This window comes from Cololabis saira, chromosome 2 (genome assembly GCF_033807715.1).
Source record: "Cololabis saira isolate AMF1-May2022 chromosome 2, fColSai1.1, whole genome shotgun sequence".
Classification (NCBI taxonomy): domain Eukaryota; kingdom Metazoa; phylum Chordata; class Actinopteri; order Beloniformes; family Belonidae; genus Cololabis; species Cololabis saira.
In genome coordinates, this window is record NC_084588.1 from 6,175,013 (window position 1) to 6,202,697 (window position 27,685).

At 39.8% G+C, this 27,685-nt stretch overlaps 1 protein-coding gene and 1 pseudogene across 1 annotated transcript; both read right to left on the bottom strand.

Moving 5' to 3' along the window:
- Window positions 1-697: 697 nt before the first annotated feature.
- mtch2 (mitochondrial carrier homolog 2) lies at window positions 698-19,032 on the bottom strand. The gene is made up of 13 exons (XM_061736942.1): window positions 18,890-19,032; window positions 16,627-16,711; window positions 14,180-14,286; window positions 13,890-13,916; window positions 9,835-9,891; window positions 8,537-8,594; window positions 8,394-8,445; window positions 8,254-8,313; window positions 6,606-6,699; window positions 3,856-3,903; window positions 3,714-3,781; window positions 3,565-3,640; window positions 698-1,484 (listed from the first exon to the last, which is right to left on the bottom strand). Exons 1-13 carry the CDS (start codon window positions 18,974-18,976, stop codon window positions 1,398-1,400), a joined length of 906 nt encoding a protein of 301 aa, XP_061592926.1. The 5' UTR covers window positions 18,977-19,032; the 3' UTR covers window positions 698-1,397.
- A 1,163-nt stretch (window positions 19,033-20,195) lies between these two features.
- On the bottom strand, window positions 20,196-25,085 carry LOC133419042 (hatching enzyme 1.2-like; annotated as a pseudogene).
- Between the last annotated feature and the right edge of the window lie 2,600 nt (window positions 25,086-27,685).

Below are 27,685 nucleotides of genomic sequence, written 5' to 3' on the forward strand. Positions count from 1 at the left end.
GACAATTGTTGATAGGAATAATGTAATTGTAGATATCCGAAATTCTCTTTTTGACTAGGAAGAATTGAATTGCGGATATCTGCAGCACATATCCAGTCTAGCTGTTGAATAAAACAGCTTGCCATAGAATTACGGATATCTGCATTGAATTACAACTAGCTGTAATTCCAGTTTCAGATATCTACAATTTGATTCTGACTAGTCCTAATTCCAGTTCTTTAAAAAGGACGATGTAGATATCCTGAATCGAGGGGAATTAGATATCTTAAATTAAAGTTGTAGATATCTCAAACTGTAATTATGGATAGTCATAATTTAATTGTAGATATCTAATATAAAGTTATAGATATCTTGAAAATAATTTTAATTAGAAATATCTCAAATTCGAGATATATATAACTTACATTCTGCCTAGTCAAAATGTAATTAGATATCTTGAATTAGTTTTGACTAGTCAAAATGACGTTATAGATATCTTGAATGACAAATCTGATTAGTCACAATGTAATTACGACTATAGTCAAAATGCAGTTGTAGATGTTAATTCTGGATAGTGAAACTTAGCCATTAAATGTTAAAACGGCTTTCCATACATTGTGGATATCTGAAATGACAATTGTGGATAGGAAGAATGTAATTGTAGATATCTAGCAGTTAAATATTAAAACGGTTTGCCGTAGAGCTTCCGTACAACAAACACCTGCACACCAAAGACTCGGTCCAAAAGCTTTTTATTTGCGTCAATCATGATCAACCGATACAAGCGCTTCGCTGCTGAGAGTAGCAGAGCTGGGCAGCTCCGGATCAGCCCCGGATCGATTCAGCTCCGGATCAGCTCCGGCTCAGCTGCCTCCCCCCCCCCATAAACCCTCCCCAGCAGCGAGCCTTTCACTAACTCACAAGAAAATACCACGACAAGGGGTCCCGTTTAATCATTAGCATGTGAATTATTAGACACGGCCACATGCAGACTGGAAGCTGTTTTAAAAAAAACAAACACATCCCATGAAGATGATCAACTCATGTTCCTAAGATAATGCATATAAAACACGGAGGGGCGGAAACATGTCACGTTATGGTCATGGTAATGACGGCTCAGTCGGCCCTTCAGGCCGCCCGGCTTCTGTTAGAGGACGAGTACGTTTCAGTTGATTCAACAAACCTGCTGGAATAATTAAATAAAGACTAATCGTATACAATGGTAGGATGTTAAGAAAAAGGAAATCATAGTACGTCGATGCATTTGAAATAAAATAGAAAAAAAAAAAAAAAAGAAGAAGTGAGGTCAACTCTCCGGCCCCCGGATCGGGCAAAGTTGAGGTTCTTTTTTTTTTTGTTTGTATGTTTGTGTGGTTTTATTATCACAATTATATTCAGCTCAGTTCTCTGTTGAGGATTTAAAAAAATCTCTTCTGCTCGAGCGCGTACATCTTTCCTGCTGGGAGCTTCCGGAAAAATAAACTGTTGCCTCTGCCCATGTTGCCCTGGAAGGAGAGAGAGGAGAGGTGTTGGTGAGAGGGAGAAGCTCGGGGTCAGGTGACCCTCTTTTATTACCCATGATTCACACACTGTTACACAACTAGAGCCGGTTCTGCAGCGATGGGCCGCTGATCCAACAGCTCCCTCACCAGAGCCGGCCAGGGCAGAAGAGAACTAAGCAGCTGCTTAGGGCCCCGTGACCACTAGGGGGCCCCCAAGAGTTAAAACAAAAAATGTACAGGACTGTCTCAGAAAATTTGAATATTGTGATAAAGTTCTTTATTTTCTGTAATGCAATTAAAAAAATAAAAATGTCATACATTCTGGATTCATTACAAATCAACTGAAATATTGCAAGCCTTTTATTATTTTAATATTGCTGATTATGGTTTACAGTTTAAGATTAAGATTCCCAGAATATTCACATTTTTTGAGATAGGATATTTGAGTTTTCTTAAGCTGTAAGCCATGATCAGCAATATTAAAATAATAAAAGGCTTGCAATATTTCAGTTGATTTGTAATGAATCCAGAATGTATGACATTGTTGCATTACAGAAAATAAAGAACTTTATCACAATATTCTAATTTTCTGCAGTCCTGTATTCTTTTTTATGTGTGAGTGATGGTTCATCCATTATCAAATGATTATCGTTCAAAAACACAATTAATATTATTACAATATTATGTTAGAGCAGATACTGCTGGAATATTGACTGCTGCCTCTCGGCTCCAGAGCTCCAATGTGTTCATTCAACCGTGCATTGTTCTGCACGGCACTTTGCATCTGAGTTTGTATCTGTTTTTGTACATTTGAATTTATTCTTACATGGAGAACATATTGACGAGGTTCTGTTTATCTAAGTTAAGTCATTTTAATAATAGTTCTAGTTTTTGTACTACTTTGTTGTTGCACATTGCTGTTGCAGTTTATTTAAAACCAAAAATAAAGTAGATAATGTGTTTACAGTAAATGGTTTATAAATGATCTATTTGATTATTTTGTTTCTTTTAGTATACACTGTAGATGACACTCAGTATCACACATAGTACTATATCACTTTAAATATTAAATCAACCCCAGGCCGCTCCTGTAGCTGAATTTGCTCCATTTCAGATTAAAAACCATAGATGGTAAAAACCTGCCAGGCTGACAATAGGATGATGGAAACAACACTGCTGCAACTGTGACCTTTGACCTTTGACCTGCTGCTTCTCTGTGTGGCCAGTAGGGGCAGTTGCTGACTCTGATCAATATTAATTGAAAGATTATTCTGCAACTTTGTTAATCTGTTGTTGCTTCCATGGTCTTAATCCCTGTGGATTAAAATCTAACTACAAGAAAAAGTTCTTACATCTAGTTTTACAAATGTATTTGTAATGACAGGGAAGAACATGAAATAAGTTTATAGTGGGTGTTTGAATGATCAATAATCAGTATTATTGACAGTAATAAAGGGCCCCAAAATCACATTGTGCTTTGTGGAACCACCATTTGGACTTTAACATCATCTGCCCAGGTATCTGAGTGAGGTGGCCTCGTCTTTCTTTTGTGTTCATTCTGATATTCATTCTTATGCCACAAGGCACAAAGATGATTTTAATTTACCATTTCGTAGAACATTTAAACATCAATCTTTCACCACTTGTGGAATTCACTCAATAAATCTCTTAAATCATCACCATCCTTGCCAATATTCAAAAAACATTTAAAGAACTTTCTTATTGTTTTATCTTTGTAGTGTTTAGTATTTAATCTGAGTTACATTTTCTTTTGTGTTTTTTGTTTTTTTTACTCCCCCTTGTGTAGCTTTTGTTTTGTGTTTTATTCATATATGGAAAGGATTCTATAGAAGCCACCAGGCTTCTTCCTTTCCTTCATGTTATTTCAATGTTTTTACATGTATTATTCAATTTGTCTTATATTGCTAAATAAACTAAACTAAAACTAAACTAAACTTTGTTTTAGCTGACTCCTGTGGGACTGATCAGCTGGTCCTGGCTGGAGAAACACAGGCTGACCAGCAGTTATCTACAGATTACTGCGTTGGTAAAGACTGTTAACGGGTTATTCTGGTGCATTTACCTCTCTGCTTAGATGCCTCCAGCAGTCCACCCAGGTAGGATACACAGCAGCGTAGGGCGGCAGCCCCCCGGCCAGCCTGCAGGAGACAACAACACGCTCTACACCTGGACAGCTCTCACATGAGGGACTGACTGGCTAGGACAACTCACCCGCAGTTGTTCACAGCCATGAGGTTGGACACCAACACAAAGGGGTACGTGAGCATACTGGCGAAGAACTGCAAGAGAGAGCAGAGACGGAGTGAGACGGGAGGGGGGGGACCGGGGCCATGCTGGTGTCCGGCACACTCACCCCCGTCACGGCCTGGGAGCAGTTCTTCATCTCCCCCGTGTAGTTCATCTGAAACACAGAGCGGAGCGTTAGTCACATGGTCTGGTCGGCTCAGCACTTTGTGGTTCCAACATGCTGCTGCTCAGCACAAGCAGGCGAGCAGGCAGTGAAACTAGAAACTAAAAACTGGCTCAAGTGGAAGGAAGAAATACAGGACTGTGTCAGAAAATTTGAATATTGTGATTTTCTGTAATGCAATTACAAAAACAAAAATGTCATACATTCTGGATTAATTACAAATCAACTGAAATATTGCATGCCTTTTATTATTTTAATATTGCTGATCATGGCTTACAGCTTAAGAAAATTCAAATATCCTATCTCAAAAAAATTTGAATATTCTGGGAATCTTAAACTTAAACTGTAAGCCATGATCAGCAATATTAAAATAATAAAAGGCTTGCAATATTTCAGTTGAATTGTAATAAATCCAGAATGTATGACATTTTAGTTTTTTTTTTTTTTTTTTTTTTAAATTGCATTACAGAAAATAAAGAACTTTATCACAATATTCTAATTTTCTGAGACAGTCCTGTACGTCATTGTGCAGATTTTGCACATGGAGCCTCAATGTGGTCCGTACGGAAGAGTATTAGAGCCATGCAGGAGAAAAAATATTTGAGAAGGGAAGATTTTTCTTTATTATGCACTTCGAGAAAAAAGTCGAAATACAATTCGATTTTTCTCGAAATTGTACTTCAACATTAATCTCGACATTTCAACTTTTTTCTCAAAGTGCATAATGAAAAAAAAAAAATCTTCCTCTAAAATAGAAGAACTAAGAATAGTAGTAAAAAACTAAAGTAGATTTATGTGATCAGTTGGGGTTCTGGTATGTGCATCCAGACTTCTTAAGGCACTTAAAGAAAGCACCAAACTAGACTTGAAAATTGTATCTGCATAATTGTGAGAGCATATATCCTCCTTTTTTAAACACCAGGTGGATAATGATATTTTTAAAATAGTATTTTCTCCACTCTTATAGAAGAGTATTAGGGCCGTGCAGGAGAAAAAATATTTGAGAAGGGAAGATTTTTTTTTTTATTGGGCACTTCGAGAAAAAAGTCGAAATGTCGAGAAAAAAGTCGAAATGTCGCCTTTGTTCTCAACATTTCAACTTTATTCACAAAATTTTGACTTTTTTCTCGACATTTCGGCTTTTTTCTCAAAGTGCATAATGAAAAAAAAAATCTTCCTCCTCTAAAAATATTATTTTTATTTTCTCCTGCTGGCCCTGATACTCCTCCGTAGGTCCAACCCCCACGAACATGAACTGGGACAGAAGAACAGTCTTTCACTGAACTGCTGCATCGTTGCCTCGGTAACCGGAGCGACCCCTGTACCAGCCGTCACCCCCCCATCCCTCCCCAGGAGTCGTGGGTACATTATGGGTTCCACTGCTGTGCACGGTGGCAGCTAGGGCAGCTCAGTGGGCAGGAACTACATTTATCCACCAGTCACTTCCTCAGCTGCAGCTGCTTCACGTTCCTACAAACTACAAACTTTGGACCTTCTGTCACTCCAGTTAATCTGCAGACTAAACCGGATTATGTAACGTATTTTTTAAATCTTTTACTCTGAGAAGTGGAAGCGATTCCCGCTCCAGGCGCCGTGCACTCCCTCCCATGTTATGTTTGAAACCCGTGTTTTATGGCACATTTCCCACTAGTACCTACTCATCTCAACTGGGCCTGGTTTCTTTTCCACTACAATTCAGCACCTGGAGCAGAAGTAGGAGGTTGGAGAAGCTGCTGTCACGTATTTGATTGTGTGATCTAAACACTAAAGATGTAGAACCTGGAGGAGATGATAGATGTGCTGCTGGGTCTGTGGCTTGTGTTTGATATCAAGATAAAAAAAAAGACAGTGCGAGAAGCTTCAAGCGACAACGCTTTTTAACTTTGTTAGTTTGTCTCTGCGCTGCTGAAAAGTCAGCTGGAGCCGTGAGCAGCTATGAAGAGACAGAGCTCCTGGTAGATCTGGTCGTTCCTTATCTTCGTCTAGATCCCTTTTTAATTCTCTCCTCAGCACCAGGTTTATGAACATCTGCACCTCAGAGTTGGATCAGAAACAGACTTTTGCTGCCATTGCCTGTTGAATAAAATGAACAAGAATCCGTCAGAGTCTCTTTCTCTGATTTCCTCCTCCTGACTCAGACGTCTGACTCCAACCCCCCGACCAATCGGTGGTCTGTAGTGTGATGATGTCAGATACAGCCGACTCAGCAGCTTAGAACCTCGGCAGAATAGTTACAGAAAAAGGATCAACTCAGCACGTTAGACCCCTAGTGGGAAAGAACCAAACTGAGCCGAGCCGGGCCGAGTAGGAACTAGTGGAAAAGTGCCATTAGAGAGTTACAACGATACAGACTTTTCTGGTCTGTCTGCTGTTTCCAGCGTATGCAGAGTCTGGTGGAGACGAGCAACGTTCAGGACCGTCATGCAGACAGTCCTGCTGGCGCTGGACGGAGGGGGGGGGTTCTGTTCACCCCTGAGAAAAGGTCGGCACGCAAACCTTTTCACGAGGGCTGGAACCCAATTCAGATAAAAATGTCCTTCACACGCATTTGCTCTGATGTTGCTGGAATGGGGCCCGGCGGCAGGAACCCAGGCCGGTTCTGGTTCTGCTGCTGAACAGGCTCCAGCCCCGTCAGCAGGAACGCTTCGGTGCAGCTCGGGGCTGAAGCGAGTGTGAGCCTCGGGGGGACGTACCGAGTCGTCGATGGCGTACGTGTTGATGACGTGAGCCAGCAGGTTACAGATCCATAAAGAGAAGATGTCTGCCAAGAGACGAGGAACTAAACCCCTGAGGACGAGAAGACACACATGTTGAACACAGCAATGATACAGTTAGAGGAATTAGAAAAACACACAACTCCCAAAACCCATACCATAATACAAAACATGTTCATCTGTGGGAGGAAAAACAAAGGTGTTGAGTTGGAACCTCAACGTAGAAGTTAAAGGTATTGTGACATCATTTTTAACATGCTTTTAACACTATTAAAAGTCTTGGCCAATATCCCTCAAATGTGTCTAAAAGAGTGTAACAAGAAAAACTTCACCCCAGTACTCCATTCCTGGCTTTTTATGACGGTGTTTTTTTGCGCAGTGAAAAACGCTTCCTTTTTCCCCTTTCCTGTCAATCATTGCCCCGCTCCTCCTCCAACCCAACTCCAACTGCTACAAACTTCTGCCGTCTCCACACACACGCGCGCACACCGAACCACAAACACCCACACACACAGCCCAGACAGGGCGACTACAGCCCGGGGATGAAGTCCGTGACCAGAGGACTAGAAGGCAGCACCGTAGCTCCCCGCAAGCAATACGCTAACAGCGGCGTCGGAGAGTTAAGCCGGGAGCGACAGGCGAAGCATGCACGGAAAAGCAGCACGGCGAAGCAGTCCACAGCAAACAATCATAAAAATAAAGGCATGCGAAGCAGCAGTGTCTCCTTATCTTAAGTCCAGTCAGTGGCCGCGGGTCTTTTTAGCAGTTTTCCTCCGGTGATGAGAACAGAGGGGGCTCTAAACAGCTCCGTGTTAAGCCTGATTTATGGTTCCGCGTTAAATCGATGCAGAGCCTACGGCGTAGGGTTCGCGTCGCCGCGTAACCCTACGCCGTAGGCTCTGCGTCGGTGTAACGCGGAACCATAAATCAGCCTTTATGGTGCGCTGGAGAGGAGAGGAGACAGGGAGCTGGGTGGAGGGGGGTGATTTAGCGGGTCTATACGTAACGGTCCGCCACCAAACCAGATGAGCCGTTTTTGCACAGTTATGCGGAAAATCCCAGAAAGCACACAATACACTGAATGTTAAAAGTTTGTTTTTTTTGGGTGTAATTGATGTCAAGACACCCAACAAAACACAAAAAAATCAAGAAAAATGTGTTTTTCATGTCACAATACCTTTAATGTTATTTTTGAATCCCTCAATAATAATAATAATGATGAGAGATAATAATGATGATAGTAATAATAATAATAATAATATTAATGATAATAGTAATAATAGCAATAATAGATGATAATAATAATAATTATGATAAGACGGTAATAATAATAATATTAATAATATTATTATTATTATTATTATTATTAATAATAAGGATAATAGTAATAATAATAGCAATAATAGATGATAATAATAATAATAATGATGATAAGACAGTAATAATAATGATAATCATAATGATGATAATAATAATGAGAGATAATAATGATGATAATAATAATAATAATAGTTTTCAGACTCAAGTTTAAGAGAAAATGCTGTATGTTTGGTTCCACAAGGCTGTCATCACTTCATTCATCCCAACTGTTTATGTGAAGAAATCCCTGCAGGAAGAAGTGACTCACGCAAAGAATCCGAGGACTCCTTCTTCCCGGTAGACGGTGGAGATGGAGTCCAGCACACCGCTGAGGACGAAGGGAAAGAGTCACGTGTCAGCAGCTGTGTCCCTGCTGGGGAAGGTGCATGCCTGGGGAGAGAGCTTTACCTGTATTTTGTTTCCCTCCCTATAAACTGGACCATACATCGCAGAGTGATCACTGGAAAAGAAGCAGAGCAGAGCTTGAAATCCCAGAACCAGAACCCCGGCCCCTCAGAGCCCCAGGAACCCTGCATGGCGGCCTGACGTACCGTGGAACGGGTGCGTGACTATGGTGGCGCAGGACCGGGCGATCATCTCCCTGGTGGTCTGTGGGGGAACAAACACGGGATTGGTGGGACATGCAGGGGGCAGGGCTTCAGGAGACACAACATTACTGGACCGGGCTACGCTAATGCTGCAGTACAGTGGGGGCTCAGCACAAGCCCTGGTCTGAACTGAAGACACTACACCGGTCCTAGTCCCCCACGCCGGTCCTAGTCCTCTACACTAGGGCTGCAACGACGTTGTCGACAAAAATTGATAATCAAAATTGTCGACAATGAATTCCATTGTGGACAATTGTCAGCGCAGCTGCGGATAATAAAACTTCAAAAGTTTGGGAGCATTTTAGCCTCGATACAGTGAATAAAAAGATGACTTGCAAGGTTTGCAAAGCCGACGTTGCTTTTCACGGGAGCACGTCGGAGTGTTGAACGAAACGGACTTGCCTTGGTAAGATATTAAGCGTATTTTCATTTGTTATAATTAATTCGTCAACTTTGTTTATTTCATATTGATTCATATTTCATATTATTAGTATTATTTGAGCCAATCACAGCTACTCTCGTTGTTATAACCTCAATCATAATTGATGATGCGCGAAAGGTGAAAAAGCTTGTGTGATGACAATGATGGATTTGCATCTAACTTTCAGTCAGGTGACCTATGAACTGTCAATTATCCACCAAACTCCACAATGATCATGTTAACATTACATCAGATAGATTTGTCTGGATATTTCTCTTGTGGGACGGGAAAAGACACTAAATCAATGCATCTCTATTATCGTGCGAGTTTGCAGGATGAAGAAAACAGTCCCGCTATATCAGGGCTCTAGTACCATCTTTCTTGTGTTCATTATCATTTGCCACATAATTAAAGCAACCTCATACTAAATTTAAAAAAAATTACTAATTATCCGATTAGTCGACTAATGGTTTCAATAGTCGGTGACTAGTCGACTATTAAAATAGTGGTTAGTTGCAGCCCTACTCTACACCGGTCCCAGTCCTGCAGGTGGTAGTTCAGGCTAAAACAAGAAACAGGCACTTCTTCATCGTACCAGATTCAAAGTCTGGACATTTCAGTCACTGGGACATTTGAGATAAGTGTGCAGTTCTCTCTCTTGTTGTCTGATTGCTACTGAATCAAAAGGAAATAAAACATGTAATGTTCTAATACTAAATTAAGGTGATATTGTGATGATAGTCACTTCAAAAAGTAAAGGAACTAAGAGAGATACTGTGATGTGACAATACTGTGATAATGAGGACGGCGTGGGTCCTACCTCATTAACGACGTGCTCCAGGGAGCCCTCGGCAGCCTTCTGCTTGCTGCCCAGTACCTGGAAATGGGACAAATATTAGAATGGTCAACATGTATAAGACAACATGCACTCAGAGGTAACTACCACCTACTTCCCAATAGGGATGCAAATTATCGATTATTTCATTAATTGACAGTTGATAAGCAGCGTTTTTCCCCCATCTGAGATACAAACATAATTTTTTTTGCTTATATAAAATACAAAGGACATTTTAATGTATTCCTTAATCAAATATTTATTTGACACAAAAGTAACAAAGACATTTTTGTACCACAAGGAATATAATATAAAGTGCACTTCAAGGCTATTAGTAGTAGCAGCAGCCATAATAGTGTCATTTGTGTCAAGCAAATTTTAAGTTCTAGTTACGTTTTAAGTTAGAGTTTTGGCAGTGTTCAAAATAAAATGATGAGACCTGCTGTATTGGAGCACATTTTCTTTTAGTTAAAACTGTAGCGGGGACAGATGTTTAGAGGAACCTATGTATGTACCGGGTGTAGGCTGATTTATGGTTCCGCGTTACAACAACACAGAGCCGCCGCCGTAGGCTACGGCGGCGGCTCTGCGCCGATTTAAGGCGGAACCATAATTCAGGCTTTAGGGGAACATATTGGAGAACAACCAGAAGAATATAGAGTGGATTAAAAATAAAAGTTAAGCACTGAGCTACATGTGTCTCCCGTCTGGGCCATTGCAGACTCATTGCCTGAGCATGATGTTACTAAAACCAAACATATCCGCCGTCTCTTTCTTCACTTTATGTGCGCGGCGCGGCGCGTTGTGTCGCATTAAATGTGGTCCGGGCGTAATACCAGCTGGTGAAATTAAACGAAAAAAAAAAAAAAATAAATAAATAGATTAATTGTAATCGTTAATTTTAATCGGGTAATTTCATAACGGCAATTAATCGAAAATCGATCAATTGTTAACATCCCTACTTCCCAACTGGAAACAAACGAAGGTCAGTTTGCGCCCAGATTTAGTTATGTTCCCTTTTTCCTCTTTTGTGTAACTAGGTATTGTTAGTGATATTGAAAGAATCTTTTTGTATTTAAAAGTTATTTTGAAACATTTTGTCTACTTTTAAACGATTAAAACCTTTAGAAGATTTCCTTAAAACATTTTTCTAATTTAATCAATTTTTCTGCTTTAAAACATTTAAAAAATGTATTTTGCCTTAAAAACACTTAAAAAATATTACTTTATAAACGTTTTTGAGTTTGTTCTTAAGGACTTTTGCCCTCTGCATCTGATTGGTGTGCCTGTTTGCTCCTACCCGGTTAATTGATCCACCTGAGCTGATCATGTGACTGTTTACCTGTGTTTAAAGAGCTCCCTTTGTCTCTGTTATCTGCCTTGAAGAAGGCCTGCATGGCCGAAACATGTTGGCATTTTTTAACTTTTACAAAGCCATGATTAAATAAAGGCTTTTTATATTTTTCTATCTTCTTGAGTGCCTCGGTTTTTCTAAATTGTTTTTCAAAAAAAAAAGAAGGGGAAAACAAAGTTTTATGAAGGTTGACTGTATGAATTTAGTAAAAGCACAATCCAACAGTAAAACACCACTGAAACCTTTCCTCCACTCCAGCGGTGCTACTGGAAATGTCTACTGGAAATGTACGCATTTAAAATCCTGAATTTTCCTCAAAAACTGTCAGCGTGCCCTATGATCAGCTGCGCCTTATGTATGAACTTTATTGTATTTACTGACCTTGAACCAGTTTTATGTGGAACACTGCTCAAAGATCTGTCAACATGTTTCAGTGACTTTGGCAGTGACAAGCCGCTCTGCTCAACTGACTGTCGGACCGATCAGCTGACACATTAAGTGAATTTCCCCATTGAGGGAGAAATAAAGGATAATCTTATCTCTTATCTTAAAGTCGGTCCTTGGTTGGATACGGGTTGCAGCGTCAGACTATGTTAGATAACTAATTATGTTGTGCTGGCAGGCAACCATCATCTAGTCCATGTTACCGTACTGTCATTAGACGTCAAGACAACGTTAGGTTTTTAGCTCAAACCCAGTTTTCAAATCTGTATCATAATCCAGTTATAATCAAATGTTGGAATACAACGTTGTTCCAACCTCACACTAACTTCAGGTGTCTGCTATAGCTGGCAACGATGAACCAATCACAGAACAGTACATAGTACGACACTTTGTGGATTTGTGGAAGACGAGTTATTTTAAATGTGAGTGTATTTTATATATTCTGAGTTATTGTGAATGAGTTGAATAAAGTTCAACTTACCAAACTGTTTTGTTTCGCTTTATATACATTTTATCATGCGCCTTATGGTCCGCAAAATACACTCCACAAAGATTTGTAGCAAACAAACAAAACGCCAAAGGCAGAACTTGTCCATTTCAACATACAACATGTGGATCAGTCACAATTATGGTCTGTGTTTCTCACTCCCACTCTCACTCACTCTCACTCCTGTCGGGCTAAAGGGCGCCACCCTCGCGTTTAACCATCATTCAAGTACACATTGATGGTGTTCGCAGTGCACGTTCTGCCTCCAACTACTACATTGGACTGGAGCAGCTTCAGACAACACTCGACCGGCCACAGAGACGGATTCACAAGCGGCTTTCTATGATTCAATAAAGTTTTCCAAGCATAAGCCAATTCTAAATACTAGGGACGCCTCGATACTGCTCTCATATACTCGTACTTGCAAAAATTCTACCGATACCACTTCATTGTTGTTGTAGTTACTGGTTAGTGACTCTAGGGGGAGACGTTGAGCTGCAGTCAGCAGTGATGAGAAGAGAGTGATACATGAGTGAGAAGAGAGTGATACATGAGTGAGACTGGCAGTGCTGTTTCAGACACGATAGCAACAATTAATGCAGCGGGACATCAGCAGTGTGGACATGTTTCAGAATAAGGGACGACGACAGAAGCAAGACAGACTGAAGCTACTGCTGCTAAGGTGTCAAGAGGAGGGAAGGAGAATACGTCGTTTAATACCAGCAACTTGATAAAACATCTCAAGACGCATCATAAAGCTGAGGATACGGAGTTTAGTAATGCTACTGCAAGAACACAACAGCAACAATAGCTCAGGTTCTACAAAAGAGACAGACAATCAGGCAAGAGACAACCCACGGGCCGTTCAAATACCGGAGGCTCTGACCCGTTATCTAGCGCTGGATGAGCAGTCAGTCAGCTGGAGAAGACGAAGGATTTCACCGTCTTCTCTCAAGCCGCGATATGATGTTTCACTGATATGTTATATGTTCGATATTTTCTTAAAGGAGCTTGAGGCTCCTTTTAAGAAATGAGACTCTCTAGCGCCACCCTTCACCACGACGGCCGTTGGGGGTACTGCAGCCAACAGTGAAGCCGGCACGGGAGAACGGGGAGAACGCACATGCAGCGTCATGTGACGTCACATCCGCAGCCCAGCGCGGGAAATTTGGGCCCGAATTGCAGCACATTTTGCAGCACACAGCCTGTTCAAGGCAACGGAGAGATACACTAGAGGACTCATTCTTTTGGGTTTGGAACGCTTCATCTGACATTATTACTAGAAAACTTAAAATGTATACGGATTTTTTTCATAAATCTTGCCACAATCCGGCCTCAAGCTCCTTTAAATGTGAAGACATTGCCGGTGCGGAGAATTTACACAAAGATTATTTTTTGTTTAAAATAGCTATTCTAATCGTTTTATTTATTTTTATTGAATGTATCTGTTGCAAATAAAACCTGTGTTCCAATTCATTGCATTTTTCATTGCATTTTTAGCCTAGTTATTTTTGTGGTAGAAGTATCGGATCGGTACTCGGTATCGGCAAGTACACAAATTAAAATACTCGTAGTGAAAAAAAAAAAATGGTATCAGGGCCTTCCTACCAAACACCCTCATGCAAATCTTGGTAAAACACTTCAGGATAGACAGAACCAACAGTAAGTAGCGTGTGTGTGTGTGTGTGTGTGTGTGTGTGTGTGTGTGTGTGTGTGTGTGTGTGTGTGTGTGTGTGTGTGTGTGTGTGCTCTTACCTGAGCTGTGTCCTGCTCCTGACATTTCTGTCAACAGAGAGCAAAACCATGTCAACAGGGAGGAAATGTTTCTGGGATGCACCACAACAGAGCAGAGGCATTGATCTCTGACATTTACCAGGACCAAACCCAGGACACCGAGCAGAACAGAAACCTGTCACTTCTCTTGATAGGTCTCCAGAAACATGCACAACAAAGACACTCACTAAACCACAGCCCAGCATGCTTAAGTGTATGAGAGGAACTGGGAGGACATGCATTTATTGTGATTGTCACCTAATCAGGCCCACCTGCACGACTTTGCTGTGCACGATGGTGCCGATGGTTCCGGCACACAGCCGGGGCCCCAGCCCCTTGAACAGTCCCGCTTTGCCATCGATCTTAACGATGTGTTTAGCTGGAAAATACAAACAATATTAATGAAGTCAAGCTCGTCAAGGTGCTGAAGATTTACAGGACTGTCTCAGAAAATTAGAATATTGTGATAAAGTTCTTTATTTTCTGTAATGCAATTAAAAAAAACAAAAATGTCATACATTCTGGATTCATTACAAATCAACTGAAATATAATAAAAAATTAGAATATTCTGGGAATCTTAAGCTGTAAACCATAATCAGCAATATTAAAATAATAAAAGGCTTGCAATATTTCAGTTGATTTGTAATGAATCCAGAATGTATGACATTTTTGCATTAGAGAAAATAAAAGGACTTTATCACAATATTCTAATTTTCTGAGACAGTCCTGTATATGAGCTAAAGAAACAAGTACGATCCAGTTTGATGAGGTAATTGGGTAAGAGGGCTGTAATACGACAGGGATAAGAAGGCTTTTAGAAGTAAAGCTAAGCGTTCATTCGTAGCTCATCGCTGCGTCTATGCTGAATAAAAAGGAGCGTTGTTATCAGAGCACAGTTCAACCGCCAGCGCCTGCAGGTGGTGCCTGTGCAAACATCACCATGTCCTCTACAGAGGTTACTTACAGCAGCTCACTTCACATTTGTCAAAAGCTTCGTTCTTAAATAAAATAATTTAAAAAAAAAGTTTAAAAAAAATTCACACATACTTGTTTGGCAATATTTAGCTTGAATCCATCAAGACAGTTTGGTTCACCTCAAGAAATGAAAAATGTCATTAGGTGAAAATATTAAGCTTAAAGGGAAAGTTCGGTTTTTTACAACCTGGACCTTATTTATGGCATTTTTTATGGTTGTATACTCACCCAGAAAAGTTTGGTGTCATTTGGAGTCCTTCGGAAGATATTAGGAGGTTTTTTGCGAGCCGCTTCTCCGTGTAATGGAGCGCATGAGGGCATAGACGGACGCAGACAATGCAGCATCTAAATAACACATGATTGCCGCGAAACTCTTCATTTCTTTTATGAATCACTAGATCTGCTTCCAGGACCTGTTGTAACATTGTGGCGCGGTCTGTGTATTAAATAAATCCGTTTGTAAACAAGACCTCTGAACTCATGACGTCATCTCTGTGCACGCACTCTGTCCTCCGTTCCGTGAGCTCTTCAGCCGTATACTCTGGCTCAAAACGGTAAGGACGTCCATCATATTCAAAGTCGTCGTCCACAACCTCAGAATTTGACAAATATTCAGACATGTTTCAAATAACTAACAGTAAACTAACAGTAGCGTGAGGTTTCTGTACATGGAGCTGCGTCTGCGATGCGCGCACAGAGATGACGTCATGAGTTCAGAGGTCTTGTTTACAAACGGATTTGTTTAATACACAGACCGCGCCACAATGTTACAACAGGTCCTGGAAGCAGATCTAGTGATTCATAAAATAAATGAACGAGTTTCGTGGCAATCATGTGTTATTTAGACGCTGCATCGTCTGCGTCCGTCTATGCCCCCATGCGCTCCATTACACGGAGAAGCGGCTCGCAAAAAACCTCCTAATATCTTCCGAAGGACTCCAAATCACACCAAACTTTTCTGGGTGAGTATACAACCATAAAAAATGTCATAAATAAGGTCCAGGTTGTAAAAAACCAAACTTTCCCTTTAAGACTGAATTAAAGTGTGTTGTTAGGATTTTATGAAATTGTTAAAAGTATGAGTTTTTTTTTCTATAAGATTGTACTGATGGTTGCTCTCAGCTCAGAACCACTTCCTGTTTTTATGACCAGACTGATTAGCTGAGTTCTTCTTTAGGTGAGGACGGTGCAGAGGAACGGATGTTTAAGATTGATGGGTCCCATCCTGTTTCTCTCTGGGTTTTATTGTCCTAGATCTTTGCTTGGTTGGACTAGAGATAGACAACAGAGAATATATGGCTGAAAGTGTGACATGTTTCTTTTACTGCAGTTGACCTCCCAGATAAGGTTCAACAGATAAGGTTCAACACCGGCTCCTACAACGTACAAAACACCTCCCTTTTCAGTATAAATAGGACTGGATTGATGACCACCTGGTGCATTTCTCTCCTACCCCTGTGGTTTGAGAAAAGTGTAGCTCCGGCCGGAAAACATTGTGTATGATATTATAAAAGCTTCTTTTAACTTTGATTCTGTTCCCTGGTTTTCGTATGGTGCAGCAGACAAACGAACACGAGGATCTTTCAGTGTATTACCCATTTGAGCAGGTTTAATCGACTCTGCTGCAATAAAGACCTCAACAGGAGGTGAATGAGTCTGAAGCCATAAACTTATCAACTTATCCCATACAGGTGTATTATGTACATATATCCTGACGAGCAGGCGTATCTCGGTCATACTCACCGTAAGCAAACAGGCCGGGCAGCTGGTGGACTTGTCTGCCGAACAGGTTCCTGCCCAGCGTGGGGGGGAGCGGCTCGTGGCCCACCTGAGAACAACACAAGCAGTCTGTAGCCGAGTGTGGAGCTCCCCTCCACCCACACCGAGCAGGGTTCACTCCTTTTAAACATTTACTGACAATTATCAGAAACACAGGGGGGAAAGTAAAGCTGGATCGCTCCAGAACGGGGATCTGGAAAAAAAATATAGACCCGGATCGCACAGGAAGGAGCTTTGAGCAGAGTGGGAGGAGAGAGAGTGGAGAGGACAGATGATCCACCTGTTATTCCCAGCTTACTGATGCTACAACATGAGCAGAAACTAACAAACTCTGAACAACAAATCAGAGATGGATGGATGTAACCAGAGAGAGGAGACATTTCTGACAAAAAAGGGAAGACTTTGTGTAAATATCTGTAAAAATGGGAAACCAAATTCACTTTCCTAAAGAGGAGCAGGACGATGAAAGAGTTATGAGTCCTAAAAGTTAACAGAAACATGTGTCTGTTTTACCAGTCATTAATGCCAGAGAGCCACATGAGTGAAAATGACAAATTAAAATGTAAATGTTTGAAGACAATCAATGTGTATATAAACTAAAAATGTTAAGTTTAGGGAGGGGCGGTTCGTTCCTACAAGAACTTTATCCTACTTTCACTCCTGAAGAAACCTTTGCACTGAAATTAACCGTGTCTTTGGCTTCAAGTGACGTCACGAGGAAGCAGCATTTGTAGCCAGTACTCGAGTTGTAAGAAAAAAAGAAATCAGGGGGGATGGTGGATTTGATCATATGGGGACAGATAATTTGTGCTGATTACAAATAATATAATATATTACAAATAATAGTAGTGACCAAAACTCCTGCAGAAATACTGCAGGAATGACATAGCAGCAGTTAAATGCAGCCTTCTGTAAGCTTTAAATATCCACTGGGCTTACATCAAATACATCAAAACACAACAATAAAAAACACTTTTCTGAACTTATCAATATGACTCTGTCCTTCACAGGATAAGTAAAATGGATCACTGCAAAAACTCACAATCTTAACAAGAATATTTGTCCTATTTCTAGTTAAAATGTCTCATTTTAGTAAAGAAATCTCATTACACTTAAAACAAGACACAAAAGTGGCAAAAACAACAATTTCCACCTGTTTCAAGTAGATTTTAACTTGAAATAAGTGGAAAAATCTGCCAGTGGAACAAGATTTATTTGCTTGCAATGAGAAGATAAATCTTGTCCCACTGGCAGATTTTCCTACTTATTTCAAGTGAAAATTTACTTGAAACAGGTGAAAATTGTCAAATAACAAGTTATTTTTCTGGTAATGACTCTTGTTTTAAGTGTAATGAGATTTTTTGACTAAAAATTAGACATTTTAACTAGAAATAAGACAAATATTCCTGGTAAGATTTTGAGTTTTTGCAGTGTATTCCTAGATTTCATTCATACATTGATGTTTTAGTCATGGAAACTTGCTGCCAAGTCATGGAAAAGAAAATTTCTTTGCTTGTAATGAGAAGATAAATCTTGTCCCACTGGCAGATTTTCCTAATTATTTCAAGTAAAAATGTACTTGAAACAGGTGAAAATTGTCAAATAGGTTATTTTTCTGGTGTTATTTTTCTGGTGATGACTCTAAATGTTGAAATAACAGTAAAACCACATTCATTCATGCAATGACATAAGGGATGGAAAGGGGGGATGGCAGTTTTACAGGGGGGATGATTTTGATCGTTTTTATTTCATCCCCCCTCAACTCCAGTACTGGCTGTAGCAGTGCTGACGTCACAGACCTGCACTCCTCCAAACAGGAAGTTTGGTGCTGCGTCAGAGCGGACGGACAGACGGACACACCGCCGGGCATGACAGGACAAAGCAGAGGGCAGAGGACGTCACGTGACCTGCCGTCACGTGACCTGGCCCCTGGGCCAGAGTCCGGTCCTGAGACCCTGACAGACTGACTGACAGGTGCGTCTCCATGGAGACGGGGAAGGTCACGGGGACGTGTCGCCTGTTCCTGTGACCGCCACACACCGAGCCATGGCGGGACCCGCGGAGCTGCTGCTCCGCCGGGCCGGCCTGACCCCCACACTCACCGCGGAGCGGCTCAGCCCGGGACCAGGACCAGGACCAGGACTGGAGCAGCCGCCGGTCGCTCCGGTCCTGGTCCTGGTCCCGGGGACCGCGGGAACCACTCACCCCCCGGCCCCGGCCCTCTCACCTGGATCAGGACCTTGATGTACATCAGCGGGTGGGACAGGACGGTGAGTCCTGATCCCAGCAAGACTTGGCCGCACGTGTCCGCCATCTTTCGCGAGTCAGACACCGGAAACGGCGCTGTCTTGTTGAGCAGCTGCTGCTGCTGGGGGCGCTTCTGCTCACACCGCCCTCTAGCGGCGGCCAGCGGAACATTAGATGATCGTTTCATTCACTATTAAAATAAATACATACAGGACTGTCTCAGAAAATTAGAATATTGTGATTTTCTGTAATGCAAAAACAAAAATGTCATACATTATGGATTCATTACAAATCAACTGAAATATTGCAAGCCTTTTATTATTTTATTATTTTAATATTGCTGATCATGGTTTACAGCTTAAGAAAACTCAAATATCCTATCTCAAAAAATTTGAATATTGTAAGCCATAATCAGCAATATTGTATGACATTTTTGTTTTTTTTAATTGCATTACAGAAAATAAAGAACTTTATCACAATATTCTAATTTTCTGAGACAGTCCTGTGCTTTAGCTAATAAATATTCCTTGAAATAAATAAATAAATAAATAAATAAATAAATAAATAAATAAATAAATAAATAAATAGGACTAAAAATAAAGACACAAAATAATGAAAGCGTAAATATTAAAATTGCAACTTATTTATTTCATGACATTTCTTTCACAAGACTTTTATTTTTTAAATTTCCATATTTATGTATTTCAAATTCAAATTTCTTTAATTTGTGTAAATACTTCAGAATAAAAACACAATAATTTTTTTCCTTTCATTAAATTGATCCATAGATTAATTTTCCATAAACTTTCTCCACATTAAACAAAACTTATTTTTAAGTTTTTAAGAATTTATTTTATATAAGTAGTTATTTTTAAGTTTTTTTAAGTTGATTCTAAAGCCGTTTCTAAAAACATTTGATGTAAGATAATGATCTTACATCATTGTTTTGATGACCTCCCCCTTTTCAGCCATGTTCAACAGGATTCATGTGTATTGTTATGCGTGTGCATGTACATACATAGGTGTGTGCACATTGGCTATAGATTTATTTATTTTGTTACATCCAGTTAAAACAGATTCATTTATTTATATACATTTGTTTACAAGGAATCTATATGTTCCAAATGTGTGTGTGTGTGTCTATCTGTATGTTGATACATAGATTGATACTAGAGTTAACGTTGTGATACAACGGTTTTGACGTGTCTGGAGCTAATCGATGAATGGAAATGACTCTTCTTTTATCAGTGGTCTGAAAAAACAGCACAGATACACACAAACATTGCTTTCATTGTTTCTAACAGGATTTTATTGAAGAGAAAATACAGAGTTCAAAGCACAGATTTGTCACATGGAGGACTGTAGTCCTGCTCTGCGGCATTTCCAGTCCCCTCTCTGGTCCAGTGGCACATCTGGAAAGGCGTCTCTGTAAGGGGGGAGAGCAGAGAGATGGATTGAGTCAGAGCTGAGTCAGAACAGAGTCAGAACAGAGTCAGAACAGAGTGCAGCAGCGGTCAGGGTGTGTTGCTCTGGGACTTACAGCAGCTGTACAGGCTGTTGAGCCTGGCGATGTCATTACGGCTCATTTCCTTAGCGTTTCCAAAGGAGACGTTGTTGTTAGGGATGGGGAGCATGGTGGGCTGGTTGTTCTTGGAGAAAGCGTACCTATCACAGAACAAGAGACCGGTCAGACCCACACAGCTACGACACACACAGCAAACCCGTAACGTGATCAGGTGTTCTCACTTGTGGTACTGCATGACAGAGTTGTAGTCATAAGGAGAGCCCTGGTTGAGGGTGGCAATCTTCCTGAAGTTGTGCTCCATTCCTGGAAACAAACAAAACAAGACAAATCTCGTAAAATTGCGTAATTTGTAATTTGTTTTTTTTTTTATTATTACATTAATTGAAATTCGATTTCTTAGGAAAAAGGGACAGATACAATAAGCTTAGTCTTCTTTCTGTTCCCTTTCAGTCAAGGAAAGATATTTGTTGTAATTATATTGAACTTTTTTGTTTTTCTTTTAATGAATGAAATAAAGAATAAAATCACATCAAATCACACAAAGATAACAAAGTTCAAGACATTTCTTCACATGAATCCAATTAATGTCACGGCGTCGGCAGCCTGCTGTAATGACAGCGGCCACTAGATGGCGCCAGACTGCAAGCAATAATGATGATTCAAAGTTTAAATTGGAGAAAAAAAGGATTACTTTTATATTTCCTGCCTGTTGAATGAACGAGCGTGATTGTTGAAAGTGTAACCTACTGCTACTACTACTACTGCTACTACTACTGTCATTTAGCAGACGCTTTTATCCAAAATGACTTACATCTGAGAGAACAACACCAGCCAGAAACCACATAGGAGGTCCAGCTGGATCAGTGCTGGTCAGAGTGCTGAGAGTCCAGTTGGAGACAGGTGCTGCCATGCCAGTGCTAGACTATATATCTCTTTTTATATATATATATATATATATATATATATATATATATATATATATATATATATATATATATATATATATAAGAAAGCTACGTCTAAGAAAACACCATCTTGTCATAGGTGCATGCATCTTACTAGATGCAGAATTGCTCCTTAAAGAGCTGGGTCTTTAGCTTGCTCTTAAAAGTATTTTTGGTACTTGGTAGGTCGTTCCACCATCGGGGAACAATGGAGGAGAAGAATCTAGTTATTGATTTCACTCCACGTTGTGGTGGAAGCAGCAGGCGTCTTTCACTGGCTGATGAAATCCATGTAAAAGCATGACAGGAGGATGCTTCATTACCAGACACCACGTTCTGCAGCAGGACTTTGATGTGGTTGTCCCTGTCGTTCCTGGTCTGCTCATGGTTGAATCCCAGAGCGTGCAGCAGCTCGTGCTGCACGGTGCCGTGGTACAGACACCCACGCTTGGCCAGAGACACCACCTGCTTCCCCCCACGACGGCCCACGAAGGACCAGCAGCTGCACGGGAACACACATGAGTCATGGGTTGTGATCTCAGAACAAATGTATTCAGTATGTACTCAGCTGGTTAATGGTAAGAGAAAGAAAGATTACTTTATTCTTTATTAATATATGTAAGAAATGTATCCATTTCAAAAACCCTGCAAGTTCTATACAAAAAAATTATGTTACAGTTCAAAAAATCATAGCTACAGCACAAGACACGCTCTCAGAGGTGACTTTTCACTGCCAAAAATAAAGAAAAAACTATGGTAAAAGAACGGTGATGTACAGAGTCTGCATGGAACCCACTTCCCAAACACTTTTAACATAAAAGAAGCAAACTATTAACATAAAAGAATTCAAATTGTTAGTTAAGAAACATCTCTTGAATAGATATATATAAAACTTATTTAATTATTATTAAATAAATACATAATGTAGATAGTATATGGGTATGTGTGTATATATATATATATGTATGTATATGTATATATGTATGCATATATACATATATATATGCATACATATATAGACCACTCGACAAGCCCTTATGGGTTTTTTGGTTCCTCCACATTTTTTTTCTGTTACATTGTATTTCTTTTTTTTGTTGTTGTTTCCTTTTTTTCGACATACTGTTTGTCTGAATTTTTGGAGGTTGTATACTTTTTTATGTGCAAATAAACTAAACTAAACTTAATATATGTATATGTATGCATATATATATATATATACATATATATATATATATATATATATATATATATATATATATATACATATATATATATATATATATATATATATATATATATATATATATATATATATATATATATATATACCGGTATATATATATATATATATATATATATATATATATATATATATATATATATATATATATATATATATATATATATATATATATATATATATATATATATACATACCGGTATATATATATATATATATATATATATATATATATATTACATTATAAATTCATTATAAATAAATTAAAAATGGTTATTGGTGCAAACTATGATAAATATACAATGTATTGTTTTTATTTATATCTAAATGTTAAACTGAATGACTTTTTTTAACTTTATTTTCTGTTTTTCCTTTCTGTTTTTTATATGCTTTAGGTTTGCTTTTCATTTTTTGTTGTAATGTTCTGTGTATTATGTGTCGGACCCCAGGAAGAATAGCTGCAGTTTTGCTGTAGCTAATGGGGATCCAAATAAAACTATAAAACTATAAAACATGAGCTCAATGTCCGACATGAGGAGATGTGGGCCTCCTACCCGTCCTGGGACTCGATGTTCAGCCAGTCGCGGTCGCTGCTCCTGCTGGGCCTGAAGCGGATGCAGGAGAAGGAGGAGAAGGACTCCAGGCCACGGGTGATGATGGCCTTCTCCCGGGAGCCTGGCGGGACACGGGGACACACAACACACTCTCACCGTCAAGCAGCTCCAGAAACAGGGACGGGCTTTAAAGGAGTCATTAAACACACTTTTGAGGCAGCAGTGAAACGTCTGTGACTTGCTTTGGTGGAAATACTTCAAGGATCAAGGATAGCAGATCCCTTTCAACCAGTCTTTACATCTGTGTTTCTAGCAGATGGTTCTACCAGTAAGACGTATAGTCCCACCCAGATGAGGAGACGAGAGGAGCCGGTTCTTTCTATTCTTTTGTCTTTGTCTCTCTGCACCAAAGTGGTATCCAGAGCCCTGCCAACTAGGCCTGTGTTGAAAAAAATAGATTTTCCGATTCTAAATCAATTTGTATTTTTCATCATTACATTACAACTTTTGGTATGTTTTTGTTAATGCCCAAAAAAGGATGTTTTGTTGGACACAACAATAACTGGTGCCACGTTTTTGCCTTTAAATATTTTTAAAAGTATGAAAACAAGTTTTCAGTTATAATTGCATAAATTGTCAGAGAGAAATGACCAGGAATATTTGTCTTATTTCTAGTTAAAATGTTTAATTTTTAGTCAAAAAATCTCATTACACTTAAAACAAGAGTCATCACCAGATGAATAACTTGTTATTTGACAATTTTCACCAGTTTCAAGTAAATTTTCACTTTTTTTCCAGTGATGAGTCTTATTTTAAGAGTAAGGAGATTGTTTTTGACTAAAAATTAAACATTTTAACTAGAAAATAGACAAATATTCTTGTTAAGATTTTGAGTTTTTGCAGTGTGGTGACGTTTCTGTGGCATAATGTGACGTTCTGAAGCCTAAATGTCCATTTCTTTCTGTTTCATTAATTTATATACCGTCTTGGGGTTACATTTGCATAAATTGCTAAAAACCAAATTTTCCAAAATTAAAAACCGAAATAGACCGAAAATGGAAAAAATTAAAACGGAACGTGGGAAAGAATAAAAGCGATTTCATCCGTCTCTGTTTCCTCCCTGGATCTGTTTGGTAATTCTGACCCACATGATGTTTCTGTTTCAGTTCTATCAGCATTCTGGGAGCTGATTGGTCCTTACAGCATCATTAGCTGCAATACTTGCTGTTTAATCTCAATATAATACCAGTATTAATATGTTGCAGAACTACAGTCATATAATTCATGAAACAGCTCAAAAAACTGTTAATAACACTAAACCAAATCAATATCGGAATCGAATCAAATCGGATCGAATCAAATCTGGATAATCGGTTCTAAATCTTAAGAATGGGAATGGAATCGATGCTTGATATTTTAATCAATCCCCGGTGTGTTACTCACTGAAGTGGTTGGTGATGTAGTAGGGGATGTAGACCTTCCCATCAGTGAACTTTCCCCACTTGCAGCCTCGGCTGGTGCAGGGATCAGCGTTTCTCTCAGCCTCGCCGTCGATGGCGATGTCTCCCTCGATCAGGATGGGACCTCCCGGGGACCGGACTGAAACACATCACGCAGACATTTCACTCTCACCTGCAGAGCTCTGGACCCGTGAACACCTGCAGGGGCTCACACTCACCCAGGTGACGGTTGGCTCTGTCCAGACGCTCCGACACGGAAAGATCCTCCTCTTCTGTAACATAATAACTGCATTACACCAGGGATAACACTCAGGTTGTCAGTAGTTTTTAATCAGTAAAACAGATTTCATACCTGTTTGCAGCTTTAAGGACCATAGGAGAGAGAAAAAACAAAGATCAGAAAATATAATCATGTAATAACACATGTAATAATAGCCAAATAACCAGCACCATAGCTGGGGCTAATGCTGGAATGTGACACTGAAATAGTTATTGTAGAAAATAAACATCATTTTGAACTATTTCCTGTGGAATCTTCTTGTTTGAACTTTCTGCTTCATGACATTTACATCTCTAATGAAGAGTGTACAAAATATGAAGCTTAATTAAACAAACAATTTAAACAGAACACACAAACTGCAAAAACTCCAAATCTTACCAGGAATATTTGTCTTATTTCTAGTTAAAATGTCTATTTTTAGTCAGTCTGGTAATGACAAGAGTCATTACCAGAAGAATAACTTGTTATTTGAAAATTTTCACCTGTTTCAAGTAAATTTTCACTTGAAATAAGTAGGAAAATCTGCCAGTGGGACAAGATTTATCTTCTTATTACAAGTAAAAAAAATCTTGTTCAACTGGCAGATTTTTCTACTTATTTCAAGTGAAAATCTACTTGAAACAGGTGAAAATTGTTGTTTTTTCCAGTGATGAGTCTTGTTTTAAGTGTAATGAGATTTTTTTTTACTAAAAATGAGACATTTTAACTAGAAATAAGACAAATATTCTTGTTAAGATTTTGATTTTTTGCAGTGCACACACATAACTTGTGTAAATATGCCATAAAGCAGTAACTGTGCCAAAGTAGGTGAAAACCAGTCAACTCTGAGCTTGAATCTGGGGGAACATGACCTCAGATGTCAGCCTCACATCCTATTACATCTTATTCCAGCAGGACGTGCTGGGAAGACTCAAAGAAACGACCCCAGGTCCCGTCTTACCTCGCTGTCAGCCCAGCAGCTGCAAAACAGCATCAGCAGAGCCAGAGAGCAGAACCCGAAAGCAGCCATGCGAGTCATCCTTGCAGACCTGCAGGACAACAGAGAGACTTATGAGAGGATGAACACGGAGTCTGCAGAAGGACATGAGCCTCACCAGCAGGACTCACCTGTGTGCACTCGTTCGGTGGAGCTGGAACCCCTGATTGGACTTATATAGGCAGAGCTGTATCAGTAATGTCAAACACAGAGCAGTAGTACCGAGTGCAGCAGTACCGAGTGCAGCAGTACCGAGTGCAAAACTACCAACCAGGATTCTTGGAAGGTTATCGTGATGGGTCCTGACTGGTCCTGAACGGTACAGAAGCAGAACATCTGAGAGCTTTCCAGACGTGCATGGTGGGAAATAGACAGTTGTTGAGTGTATGTATTGAGGTGTGTGTGTGTGTGTGTGTGTGTGTGTGTGTGTGTTTGTGTGTGTGTGTGTGTGTGTGTGTGTGTGTGTGTGTGTGTGTGTGTGTGTGTGTAGGCATGGCAGATGAACCCTTTCCCAGCACCATAGTGTTGTGATAAAAAGGTAATCAACCTGGATTCATTTAAGACTTTTTTTTATTCAAGCTGCAGACAGGAGGACGGTAGAGAGAGAGAATGGGGATGACATGCAGTTTTTCCATGAGAGAGCTATTAGTCTTTTTGCCATTAACACACTCAAGTCTACAGATATTCGTTGATTCTTTTTAAGCTTCAAATTATCTGGATGTAAACCTAATATTAAAGCTGCAAGCAGCGATGAACGGGCCCTCGCGCATGCAATTTTCATCCATAAAAGTCAGGGACTCAAAACTAAGTCCAATGACACCACCCACGAGTCTTCATATCAAACCATTCAAAGGTTATAGCAGAAAGTAGGAACTATCAAATATGGACGAATCAGATGAAGGGGGGGGGGGCACGCTTTTTGGCATCTAGCGTTGCCACGGTAACGCTTTTGACTGAGAAAAGTATTTTGATGTATAACACACCTGGGTACACATTACGGTTCGGGCCGTATTAACGGCCGAAGGAATGGCATAAATTGCGCCAAAATTACACGATTAATTCAAAATGGCCGACTTCCTGTTCGGTTTCGGCCATGGCGCCAAGAGACTTTTCTTTAAGTTGCGCCATGATACAGGTGTGTACCGATTTTCGTGCATGTACGTCAAACCGTATTGTGGGGCTTGAGTCACAAAGTTTTCTAGGGGGCGCTGTTGAGCCGTTAGGCCACGCCCATTAATGCAAACCATTAAATATCACATTTTTCGCCAGGCCTGGCTTGGTGCAAAATTAGGTGACTTTGGGGGCACGTTTAGGGGGGCAACAAAGAAAGAAAGAAAGAAAGAAAGAAAGAAAGAAAGAAAGAAAGAAAGAAAGAAAGAAAGAAAGAAAGAAAGAAAGAAAGAAAGAAAGAAAGAAAGAAAGAAAGAAAGAAAGAAAGAAAGAAAGAAAGAAAGAAAGAATTCCTACAGTCTAAGTGCTCGGGCCCTAATAAAAAGCTGTGGAATTAAAGGCATTTGAATGAATCTGTAAAATATTTTGAATACATTGTTTCACTTCTTGCCAGAATTTTTGTATTTCTGTACATTGCCAAGTACAATGGGAAAAAGAATCTTTTTTTTCCTTCTCACACTTAACACAAACATCAGCTATAGCGCTGTTATATCGGTTTAGCTTTTCTGGAGTTATATACGTTGGCATCAACCAGTTGTAGTAATTTCAGGCGGGTGTTAGTAGATGTCGATTGTGATTTAGTGCATGCCTCCTTCCACTTCTCTATACGGAGGTCTTCCTGTAGGT